This window comes from Typopeltis vanoorti, chromosome 2 (genome assembly GCF_054136105.1).
Source record: "Typopeltis vanoorti isolate ZY-2024b chromosome 2, IOZ_Tvanoo_1.0, whole genome shotgun sequence".
NCBI lineage: Eukaryota > Metazoa > Arthropoda > Arachnida > Uropygi > Thelyphonidae > Typopeltis > Typopeltis vanoorti.
This window is the reverse complement of record NC_143550.1, coordinates 32,179,783-32,192,292: the sequence shown is the minus strand read 5'-3', so window position 1 is coordinate 32,192,292 and position 12,510 is coordinate 32,179,783. Positions and strand designations below refer to the sequence as shown.

Genomic DNA, 12,510 nt, shown 5'->3' with positions numbered 1-12,510 from the left:
GAGGAACAGACATAAAAGAGTATCAAAGCGAAAGGAATGTATGTGGAATTATAAGGCAGGTGACAGATGATTGCAATAATCGTAAATATATTTGCTTGACAGTTACGAGTTACTCCTTCACCAATTCCCAAGCATGATTGGTGAAGGAATATTTATAAGCAGCAATTGCAAGTTTGTATACTGTGAGTTAAAGAGAGAACACAATTTGGTGTAAAGTGGATGCATGCCAAACAATGTCAAACAGGAAAAGAGGTTATCAAGGAGATATAAGGAGGGGTGAGAACTACAGGTGAAAAGAGGTTATGGAAGAGATATAAAGAGAGGGGTGAGGAGATGATGAAGAACAAAAGACTCAGGCCAGAGAGTGACTAGTATGGTGAGGAAGGCAAAATTGGAAAATGGGAGCAGAGTGACTGATGCAAAGGACATAGTGGAGTTGTTCAGTGAACATTTTATCGAAGTATTTCATCCTGGTTTCAATATTAAAAGGATAGGAAAGGTTTGAAGTTTAGACGTGCAAAAAGAGAGTGTGTTTTAAATATTGTGTACTCTGAATGCCAATAAAGCAATGGGACTGAATGAGATTTCCCTCAGGTTTTGAGATAATATGTTAATAAACTGACAGCTCTGTTGATCTGGATTTTCAATGAAAGTCTGACCACTGGAAAGCTGCCCAAGGAGTGGAAGCAAGTTAAGATAGTGCTATTGCATGAGGATGGTAGCAGACTGGAGGTATCAAACTATTGACCAGTTTGTATTTCATCAATAGTTGTTAGGATTTTGGAGAAATTAGTGAGGGATCATTTACAGCATTCAGCAGATGAGGGTAATGTTAACTGTCAGAGTAGCATGAATTTGTTAAGAGGCAGTCTTGCTTTATTAATCTGATTGTCCTTTATTATAAAGTGACAAGAGCAGTTTAGGTGGGAAAAGACATATTTTGCCTTTTTATTTATTTATTTATTTATTTTTTTTAATTTTTATTTTAGGAAGACGTTTAACAGGGAGCCACATGATAAGCTGATATTTAAGTTGCAGTACATGGTTTTGGATGTCAGGTTAGTGAATTCAATTGGGGATTGGCTGTCTGATAGGTATCACAGAGTTGTATATGTGGGAGCGGTATCAAGATAGCTGAAGTTACAAGTAGGGGTTTTTACACAGCTCAGTATTTAGTATTTATTGTTTGCAGATGATGTGAAGCTGGGAAGGGTTTTTAGAAATAGTGCAGATGTTGTAACCCTTCAAGAGGATTTTAATAAAATGTACAGATGGGCAAATAAATGGGGATTTCAGTTTAATTCAGCTAAATGTAAAATCTTGAATTTTGGGATTCATTGATGGCAGGCTACATACTCTGTTGGAGTAACTCTATTTGAGCAAGTGGGGGGACGAGAAATCTGAGGGTGACTATTGATAGAAACTTGAAATTCAGTGAACATTGCAAAGGTGGTGATGATAACCCAGATGATTGCTGCTATACTAAGAGGGTCACTTACCAGAAGAGATAAAAGAGTTGTAATTCCATTGTATAAAGCACTGATCAGACTGCATCTTTAATACTGTGCTTAAATTTGGACTCCAGGATTTGAAGTGGATAAATTAACCTTGAAAAGAGTGCAGTGGCATATAACAAAGATGATATCAATACTTCAAAGTTTGGTTGATAGATGAAGGAGAGGCAATATGATTGAGACATTTAAACTGTTGAGAGGTTGTTATAGGGTTGACCCTGGGTAGTTCTTTCATTTGGTAGAACAAGGGGAAGGAGTGAGGACAAGGAGCAATCCCTATAAGTTACAAAAGGAAATTGTGAGCAAGAGGGTTAGGAGTGGTTTCTTTGCATGGAGGGTTGTTGAACCATGGAATGCATGCCTGATAGATTGGCGAGTGCATGAATAGTGAATGAGATCAAGTTGTAGTATAATTGACTCTGTGTTTTCCAGGGTGGGCTTCCCATGATAAGTCTTGTGACTACATGGAAGTCCTTAATCATAATAATAAAAATTACAAACAAAAGAAACTCTTTTTTGTTGGTAGAGGATAATATGTTAATGCTCTTCTGTATAAATGGATGATTAAGTACGAGATATGGTGTGTTGTGTGAAGAGGTGCATCCTCCTTTGATGAGTCATTGGATGCATTGCAGGTATCATGTAATAATAATAATAATAAGAAGAAGAAGAAATCTCACTTGAATTTGAACCTGAATTATGCTTAAATTCTGAAGAATAGGCTGAAGTTTTGGGACTTTCTACCAGTTTGTGTTTAAAAGGTTTGTGTTCAGAGAGTTGATGAAACAAAACAAATAACTAGGCACCATTGTGTCTAGTTATTTGTTTTGTGATATTATCTGAAGAAATACAGAGATTTTAAATCTACACTTGATAAAGATTGTTTTATTTTATTTTATTTATTTGTTATATTTTTATTTTGTTTCTTGGTGTGTGGTTTCAACAGTTAGTCTAAAATGATCATTAAAAATAACATTGTTAATATATTTGAAATTAGACGTGTCAAAAACTAATGATTTCAGATTTTATATATTAATTCAAAGCTATTCTTTAACTGCCTTATCACAGATATTCTGTTGAACGTATTTTTGGCTATTGCTGTTGACAATCTTGCTGATGCTGAAAGTTTGACAGCCATTGAAAAGGTAACTCTCACTGCTTATAAAAAAGCAAAATGCTAATATCCATGCAAAAAATTATTCAAATATTTCAATGAAAATGTGTATTTAAATTTGTATATTGATTATTTGATTGTGAATAGTTTAAAAACATAAATCCCATACTGTGTCACTGAAATATATTTAATAGAGCATCTAGTTTTACCAGTACTTTATTGATAGCCTTTGAATATATAGATAAAATATCATATATGACCATGGGATGAACGTGTGTGTGTGTGTCAGTGCGCGTGCGCATGCGTGCGTGCTATTACATGTCCTGAAATGCCAATGTTGATGGGTTAGTTTTTGTAGATGGTACCACTAAGTTTATTATCAACTGCCTTTTGCTGTAATCCATCTAAGGTGGCAGTGATAAACTCATGAATTATCAAAATTAATATTTTCCCTTTAGAGTGCATTATCAAAATTAATATTTTCCCTTTAGAGTGCATGCAAATACTACCAAATGAGTTCTGGACTGAGAACACATTTGGTTGTAAATCCAGATGTTTGAGACAATAACAAATAAACAATATACTTTTTCCCTACTTCTCACAGTCCTCTCATGATATAGATTATAGCAATACCATTACTATTACCTGTGTCTTGGGCATATTAGAAAACAGCTAGAACTTTAAATAAAACGGTCGGGTCTCTTTTTATGTGGTAGATACGTTCACAGAAAACCACATATAAAAAATTGCACAAAAAAGGCCTAACTTACGTTGAAAAATTAGGGATACGTTCCATAATTTTCTAAAACCGCATAAAACCGAAGCAATGGATTAAAATAAACCTAAAAGGTTTATAAAAATTCAGGAAAATAAGAATGCCTAAGTTTTTTTTTTTTTTCAACATCAAGATGAAATTGAAAAAGAAATATAAACCCCAACATCAGAATAGAAGAGATACAGCACGAATAAGTGAAGCAGAAATAGGAAGAAGGTACAGAACAGTGTTAGCAGAGAAACTTAAAAGCGTGGAGAAAGAAAAAAAACTCGAATTTAAGAGTGAAAAGAGTAATGAAGGCGATAGAAGATGCAGTTGAAGAAACAGTCCCAGAAGAAGAGAAGATCAAGAAGAAATGGATTACACAAGAAACACTGAAGTTAGTACAGAAGAAAAGAATGTTGAACATAAGATCAGAACAAATAGAAGAGCAATATAGAAGAAAGTGTAATGAGGTGAAAAAAGCAGTCAGAATGAATAAAATGAAATGGTTAGAAGCCCAATGCAACAATATAGAACAGTACTATGGAGAGCATAAAACAAGGGAGGTATACAAAATGATCAGAACCATTAATAGAAAGTGGCAACCAAAACAGACCACAATTAAAGATGAAAAAGGGCAAAGTATTGATGAATAAAGAAAAAATTGTACAGCGGTGGACAAGATACTGTAGTGAGTTATATGAAGAAAAACTAGATTCAGATAGCATTGGGAAACTCACTGAAGAATTGAAGCAGATATCACCACCAGGTAATGAGCATGATATGGACATTTTAAGAGGAGAGGTAGAAAAAGCAATAGGATGGCTAAAATACAACAAGTGTCCTGGTAACGATAACATTACTGGAGAAATGATTAAATATGGTGGTGCAAGTATGGTTACAGAAATGCACCAACCATACAATATGGTATGGAAAGAAGGCAAAATGCCAGAGGAGTGGGTGAAATCAATATTAGTAGCATTATACAAGAAAGGAAATAAGCTAGAATGTAAAAATTATAGAACAATTGCCTTGATAAGTCACCTTGGTAAAGTGATGATGATCATATTGACAGAAAGATTGAGAACACAATTGGAAACATACCTTGCAGATGAGTAAGCAGGATTTAGGAAGGATAGAACTACAATTCAATAGATTTTGACAATGAGGTTAATAGCAGAGAAAGCTAGGAGAAAAAACAAAAATATATACTTCCTTTGTTGATTTTCAGAAAGCATTTGACAGTATTGACCAGAAAGTGACATTAGCAGTTCTGGAATCCTATGGAATTGATAAAAAACTAATAGCTATATTAAAAGATGTTTACCAGAATGCAGTTGCAGCAGTTAGAATAGGTGATGATTTTTGGGAAATGGTTTAAAACAAGCAGAGGTACTAGACAGGGAGACCCAATATCACCAAGCATTTTCATCGCACATTTAGAAAGAGCAATGGATAAAATGAAAGAAGATGCCAAAGGAATATCTGTACACGGAATTGGAATTAACAATCTGAGATTTGCAGATGACATTGTTAGAAGAAGACGAAAGAGAACTACAAAAAACACTGAAACTGTTAAATGAGGAAGGGAAGAGATTTGGACTTGTTATGAACTTTGAAAAAACAAAGACAATGGTATTTGGTGAGAAGAACATGAAACAAAAGATACAAGTGGATGGAACTGATATAGAAAATGTAGAACAATTCACATATTTGGGAAGTAAACTGACATATGATTTGGACTGTAAAAAAGAAATAAAGATCAGGATTGCAAAGGGAAGAACAAATCTGAAGGCCATGTATAACATCTGGAAAAGTAAAGTGATCAGTCTGCAAACAAAACTAAGAGTATTGGAAACATGCATCTTCAGCGGTGTACTGTAAGGATCTGAAACGTGGGTAATAAATAAGGAATCAAGAAAAAGCATTTTGTCATTTGAAAGAACTTGTTACAGGAAGATTCTAAGAATAGGATGGATACAGAAAATCACCAATGAAGAGCTCTATCAGAAGATACAACCAAAACAGAATCTAATGCAGAAGATTATAAAACGGAAGCTGCAATTATTTGCACACATCTGTAGAATGAGTGAGGACCGGAAGATAAAGACATTTATGTTTGGTATTTTGGATGGTTTAAACAGAAGAGGTAGACCATACAGAGAATGGATAGACGATATAAAAGACTGGTGTGGAATGGGTGTACAAAAACTGCGACACTGTGCACTGGACAAAGAAAGTTGGAAGAAGATAGTGAAACAGGCATCAGACATCAATGAGCAGTGAGCCCATGATTTGTGATGATGATGAAGTTTGTTTTAAAGCTTTATTCATTTAATTTTATTGAAAAGTAATATTTTTTTACATTTTTTTATCAGAATTATCGTCGCTATTAGACAATATTCGGCAACGTTTGAGAACTGGTGCGAAATCACTTTCATCACCGGAAGAGATAGTCAGCGCATCAGAACTGTATGGTAAAGGCAATGGTTCTTCACAAACAGAATTAGCTTCACCCTCGTTCTGTGCTGATTTTTTTCTTCTGAAATTGTAATTAGTGATTAAACTTTGCAATGATGATTTTACTAATTTTTTATACAGCTTGCGATATCCAGACATACAGTTCTTCAGCTCACATTGGAATTTAAAGGCTTGTTCAGAATTTGTGTCATTAACTAGAATATGATTTTCCAATTTATTGCACAATTCAAGACCTTCTTGAATTATATTTGCAGGGAGGGGGTCAGGTTTTTCTTCCGCTTCACTATCGTTTTCGGTATCTTCGACGATATCTAAAGTTAATTGATATCCAATAATATCATCGTCAATTAAGACATTGTCCACATGCAATTCATCTACATCATTCTGGCTAAATGTATCAAAACCTTCTCCACCATGATTTCAGCTGATAATGTAGATGTTTGAATGGTTGCATTGTTTGCAATACATCCAGGCCAAGCTGCTTTCTAGCAGGCATTTAAAGTTTGTGCTCTTATTTCAGCAATAGCAGATGCAGCATGATTTAAGCAGTCCAAAATAGAAATTTTTTTCCAAACATCAGTTACCGTTAATGATTCATTTTCTAGTTTATCGAATATAAATTGAAAAGTGTGCTTAACGTGATATTTTTTAAAAGTAGCAATTATGCCTTGATCTAATGGCTGAATAATGCTTGTTGTATTGAGTGGAAAAAACACTACCTGCACATTTAGATGTTCTAAATGCGGATGACTTGGTGCATTGCCAACAATTAATAAAACTTAAAAATTGAAAACGTTTTGCTTTATATATGTTTCTACTTCTGGTACAAAGCAATTATTGAACCATTCAGTAAATGCAGCAGTTGTTACCCAGGCTTTTGTATTAGCCATCCAATGTACCGACAGCTGTTTTAGATCTTTGCCTTTTAGAGCACGTGGTCTTAGAGATCGATTTACTAGGAGGAGTTTCAACATTCGATCCCCTGATGCATTGCTACAAAGTAACAACGTTACTCAATCTTTGCTTGCTTTAAACACACTTGCATTTTTCTCAGACTTTGCGATGTAAATTTGACTAGGCATTTTCTTCCAAAACAATTGTGTTTTGTCAGTGTTAAAAACTTGATCGGGACAATATCCACTCTCTTCAATAATTTTGGCTAACATCTCTTGAAAAATTTTGGTTGCTTCATCATCTGCTGCTGCAACCTTGCCTGTAATATTCATGTAATGAAGTTCATTCCTTTTTAAAAATCCAGTTAGCCATCTTTGCTAGTCAAAAGTTCTTTAGAAGCAGAAGTAGATGGCTCCAATTGCTTTATGTGCTCATAGAACCAAAGAGCCTTTTGTTTAATTAAATAACCACTTATAGGAATTCTTCTTTGAGTTAATTCTTCAATTCAATTTAGAAGCGCTCATTCCGTTTTTTTCTAATAAAACATCTCTTGAATACGATGATAATTTACCACTTTTGCGACTTCATTCTTTTTAACCGCCTAAATTAAATGTTTAGCAATTGCCATAAATCCCTCTCCTTTTGCTAAGCGATCTAAAATTGCAATTTTCATTTCCAAAGAAATTACTTTTCTTTGGTGCATTTTTTTCTCCATTGGGCCTAATTAAATCTTTAAAATAAAAATTAGCAAAATATAGACTTATGATAATGAAAAGACAAACACTTACTCACATGCAAAATTAAACTTCATGGACACTCACTGCTTATACGTTACTGAAGTTATGCCAGAATGTGCTGCAACACGCTGATCATTATGTACAACGGTACATAAGATTTGAAGTTATGCACCACGTAAAAAAGATATGCATTAAAAGAGACCGGAGTGTATAATCAATCTCTCCACTGCTTTCAAGCTTTTAAATCCCACATGGAGTTGGCTAGATTTAGCTCCTCTCCTAATGATTGTTTTCCTCCTCTCTCAGTTTCAGGTGTATTCATCACCTGAGTGTGTTGTGGATGTGGACACATTGAATCAGTTTAAGACGCGGGTTGGAGATGAGCATTGTATGCAATAGTGAGTACCTCCCACGATGAGTCTCTGACGCCATGGAGGTTTGTTGTCAATAATAATAATAATTCAAGGTTCTTTATTCTTGCAACATGCTGTATTATAGACAAACAGGAAGATTTGCCAATGTCCATACTGAAGAATATAACAGATATATCTGCTGTAACAGTCAGGTTTAGCAGACCATATTTTGGATACCCTACATAGAATTCTCATAGACAAACTTATACGTTGATTATGCATTACTAAATCACTTAAGGAATTGACAACATAGATAAGAAAAAAAAATTAAATTATACTTTAATAAATATTTCCGATATTTCGGCAACGTCACATTGCCATCTTCAAAAGGAACTTACAAAAAAGGCACGTGCATGTAGGCACTACAACACAGCAACTGAGAATGAAGTGATGAAGCTATTGTTCTCCTAAAAGTCCTGATGGTGACCCCCCCCCCCAGCAGGCTAAGTAGGTGTTCTTGGCCATTGGGCTGAAGGTCTGCTGATATAAGCCTCCCAAATTTGGGGCAGTCTCATACAACCAAATTTGTTGAGGTTTGGAGAGTTTCTTAGGGCCGAGGCTGATTCCATGAATAGTCTTTCGAATTTGTATTTATGGTGTGTAGCTTTCTTCCACCATATTCTGTGGCATGTATCCAGAGCATGGTCTACAAGACCAGAGTACTTGTGAAACCGGATGTAGTTCTCGTGTTCCGAAATTCTGATATTCGCTGTCCTGCCTGTTTGGCCAAAGTAAGACAGTTTACAGCTGCAAGGGACCTGGTATACACCAGGTAGGTCTAGGGGAAGTGGTTGGTCTTTAGTGGAGCACATAAGGGATGCCAATTTTCTGTATGGTCTGTAACAGGAGGTCAAGTCATGTTTTTTTAAAACCTCCAAACCTCAACAAATTTAGTTGTATGAGACTGCCCCAAATTTAGGAGGCCTGCATCAGCAGACCTTCAGCCCAACAGCCAAGAACACCTACTTAGCCCACTTGGGGACACCATCAGGACTTTTAGGAGAACAATAGCTTCATCACTTCATTCTCAGTTACTGTGTTATAGTGCCTACGTGCACGTGCCTTTTTTGTAAGTTCCTTTTGAAGATGGCAACGTGACGTTGCCGAAATATCGGAAATATTTATTAAAGTGTAATTTAATTTATATTCTTATCTATGTTGTCAATTCCTTAGGTGATTTAGTAACCCTGCATAGAAGTAGATTTAAAAAATCTAATATGTTGCACTCAGTATTTACTGTATTGAATCATAGGAATCAGCAGTAGATGTAAAAAAACTTATAAACCTCAATAAATATTGTTGTTTGAAACTTCCAAAAATATGAAAAACAATAATTCTTAGATCTCCCACCTAATAGCCATGGCTGTCTGACAGCATCCATACAGGGCTCCCTTCTTAGAACAGTCTAATCTCCTCCACATATTTTTGTGTAGTTTGTGTATGTTATTACAGTTCTTATACTATAACCCTGATGATCTCTCTGTGATGGAGATGACATATTAGGATCACAAAACCTCTGCTTAATTTAGTCCTTGTGCTGTCTTCATCCCATTAAACAGTAGGAACATACAGCTCATCCTTAAACTCATTCTTTCAGACTCACTATATCCCCACATAATGCATTCCACTCGCCAATGACTCTCCACATAAAAAAAAACCAAAAAAGCATGCTCCATGCTTCCTTACTTATGCCTTCCTTATATATCTTCCAGGAATTTCCTTCCTCTTGTTCTTTCCTACTTCTCTCATTCTATGAAAAATCTCTTCCACATTTATCCAATAATAACCTCTTATGAACTTATATTTCTTAATCATATAAGCTTGTAAGAGAATTACATCATATGTGTGTGCACAATACGTGTGTTGTTCATTCAGTCTATCCAGATCTTGGATAGACTGAATGAACCCCCCCTCGCCCATCCTTCCTGTCTATCATAGCTGAGATGACCCCCCCTCTCCCTAGAACTAAATATCACTTTCACATCTTTGACTATCTTAATCCTTTCTTTGTGCAGTCACACATCTACTCCGAAACCATCATCTACACTTCTCATGTAGTGTCTCCCTGTCTACTATGACCTCCCCCATGTCCAAGTTCACCCTGTGTTTCTTCTCTCTCATTCTCTTCACTCAAGACACCCACTTCTCCATTTGCTAACTCATCAGCCTCACTTTCCTACTCTTTCATCACACCTCTTGCTTCCTCAGGTCTTATATTCATCGCAGTCATTTTCTCGTGCAGCAACAGTTTCTGCAAGAGAAAATATACAAATTATGACTCACCAAATCCATTCAAATGTAGCCCATCTCTTTTACATAGTTCTATCTGCCCCACAAATTCATCCAACACATTCACAAAATGAACTCCTTTCTCCACACACAACCCTTCTAGCATATCATTCATAATCTTTGCTTGCCTTCTCAACCCATCATTATTTCATGGCATTGCGGATAACTTCTTGGTACAGCCACTGGTACCAAGGAGTGTCTATTGGAATTTATCTTGCAAACTTTTTATCTCAGTTTTGGTGACATATAACACTCTGTCAGTGTGTTGATTATACAAATTATGAAAACATCTACCATAAGTAAAACTTCAGTTTACTATAAATCGAATTAATCACTCGGCATTTTAACCTTCACATTAGGATCATCATCTGGAGTGTACACATATATACAAAGAAACAAGCTAAACTGCAATATACACAGTATTGTGAAGTTACATTAATTTGGACAACCATTAAAACTACTGGCTTGACCTCTGGTGAAAAAAAAAAACCTTACTACATCAATGCTGGAATCCTGTTGTTATCACTATCTATTTGGTTACAAAAAATAAATTAAGCTAGAAAGCAACCTGCTCTCACATAATTACTCATAAAAGTACACACAAAAATTAGAACAAAACAGCATGGATGGTATTTTGAGCCATAATAAGAGCTGAAATTATTGCTTAGAGTCCTAAAGTCAGGGTTTGCTGGAAGGTAAGTTACTGGTGCAATGGATGTGATATACTAGGGTAAGCCAGTAAGGGAAAGGATCCTTAGAGGAGTTGAATATGTTTTTAATTGTATAGGTGAATTAAAAGTAGTATTAAGATTATAATGATATATAATTCTTTTTTTTTTTCTTGTCACCGTTTACTGTATGGGATAGCTATGGTTTTACTGCCATCTATATTATATGTATTTTTTGATGAAGCTTTATGAAGAACTTTATTGATTGTATTTATGCTATATCCATTTTTTATAAATGTATTGCTAATAAATTGTAATTCTTGTTTAAGAGCTTGTTCATTAGAGCAAATTGCTAACATTTTGACAGTGTTGATGACTCCAAGTATTTGTGAAGGGTGGTGATAACAGTTAGCATATATATATATATATATATATATATATATATTGGTGGTAAGTGGAGGCTTGTGGTAGATAGTGAAAGATAGACTGCCAGAGAGAGAAGACATTTGACCAGAGTATCCAGAAAAGGAAGTGAGTTCTGATTTTCAATTTCAATAGTAAAATGTATGCATTCATGTTGTTTGTTCAAGCAGCTGAGGACGGTGTTTAACATTTGGCAGCCATGTGGCCAGATAACAAAAACATTGTCAATGTATCTAAGCCAAACTGTAGGTTTTAAAGTAAAGGAATCTAGAGCACATTGCTCAGAAGTTTCCATATAAAAGTTAGCAGTCAAGGGGAGCGATAGTGGTGAGCCCATATGCCATACCTTCTTTTTGTAGATAAAAATTATTTTGCCACACAAAGTAACCAGAACATAGTATGTGGGCAAAGAGAGCCATAATATACGGCAGACATTTGTTCTGTAAGAGAAGAATTGTGTCACTGATTGAGACATTTGGGAAAAGGGCAGAAACCTCAAAACTGACTAATAAATCATCTTTACTGAGTTTCATATTTTTAATTTTCTTTTTTTTTTTTTAATGAAGTGTTGAGTGTTCTTTATATAGTAAGGGGAATGACCTACCAGCCCTTTAAGAATTATCTACACATTAGTACAAGAAAAGTATATTTAATATACTGTCAGATATTTCAGTTTGAAAATAACACTGAAATATCAGTGGCTAGACAGAAAACAGTTTTTATAAGGTAGAATACAAACAATTGATCATTTTCAAAATTAGAACAAGCTGCATGATGTTATATCATTAATCATGATATCATTTCACTTGAGAAAGGTAAACATAAAAGTGCAGAATATTTGCATGTATACATTTACAATGTAATACAAAAAACTTAATTTATAAAATCATGCTACAGATATCATTAGACAGATGTATTATCTAGAAGGTCTTCATAAAAACAATAATAAATAAATAAATAATGTGTTATTCAGATCAAACTTTCCCATATTTTTGACACAGATAGGCAGTCATTACGATTCAGGTTAGGACGGTGAAATAAAACCTCAGTGCTCTCTTTGAATAGGCGTTTGAATTCATGCCGATATCTGTATAGGAGGCGAGTTTTGGACTATAGAATGTTGTGGTTTGTCTCTATTCCATGTTGTGCCAATCCAGACTTATTGGATTTGTTGTGAAGAATATAAGCTTGATGTTCTTGTATTATTTTTTTCTATAGAG

At 34.9% G+C, this 12,510-nt stretch overlaps 1 protein-coding gene across 1 annotated transcript in view; it reads left to right on the top strand.

Annotated features, from left to right (window-relative positions):
- Positions 1–12,510, top strand: part of LOC150108907 (muscle calcium channel subunit alpha-1-like) — a 1,617,925-nt gene that overhangs the window by 583,864 nt on the left and 1,021,551 nt on the right. The window contains exon 17 of the mRNA XM_090414483.1: positions 2,583–2,659. Coding sequence (XP_090270609.1) covers positions 2,583–2,659 — 77 coding nt within the window. The remainder of the gene's footprint in view (positions 1–2,582; positions 2,660–12,510) is intronic.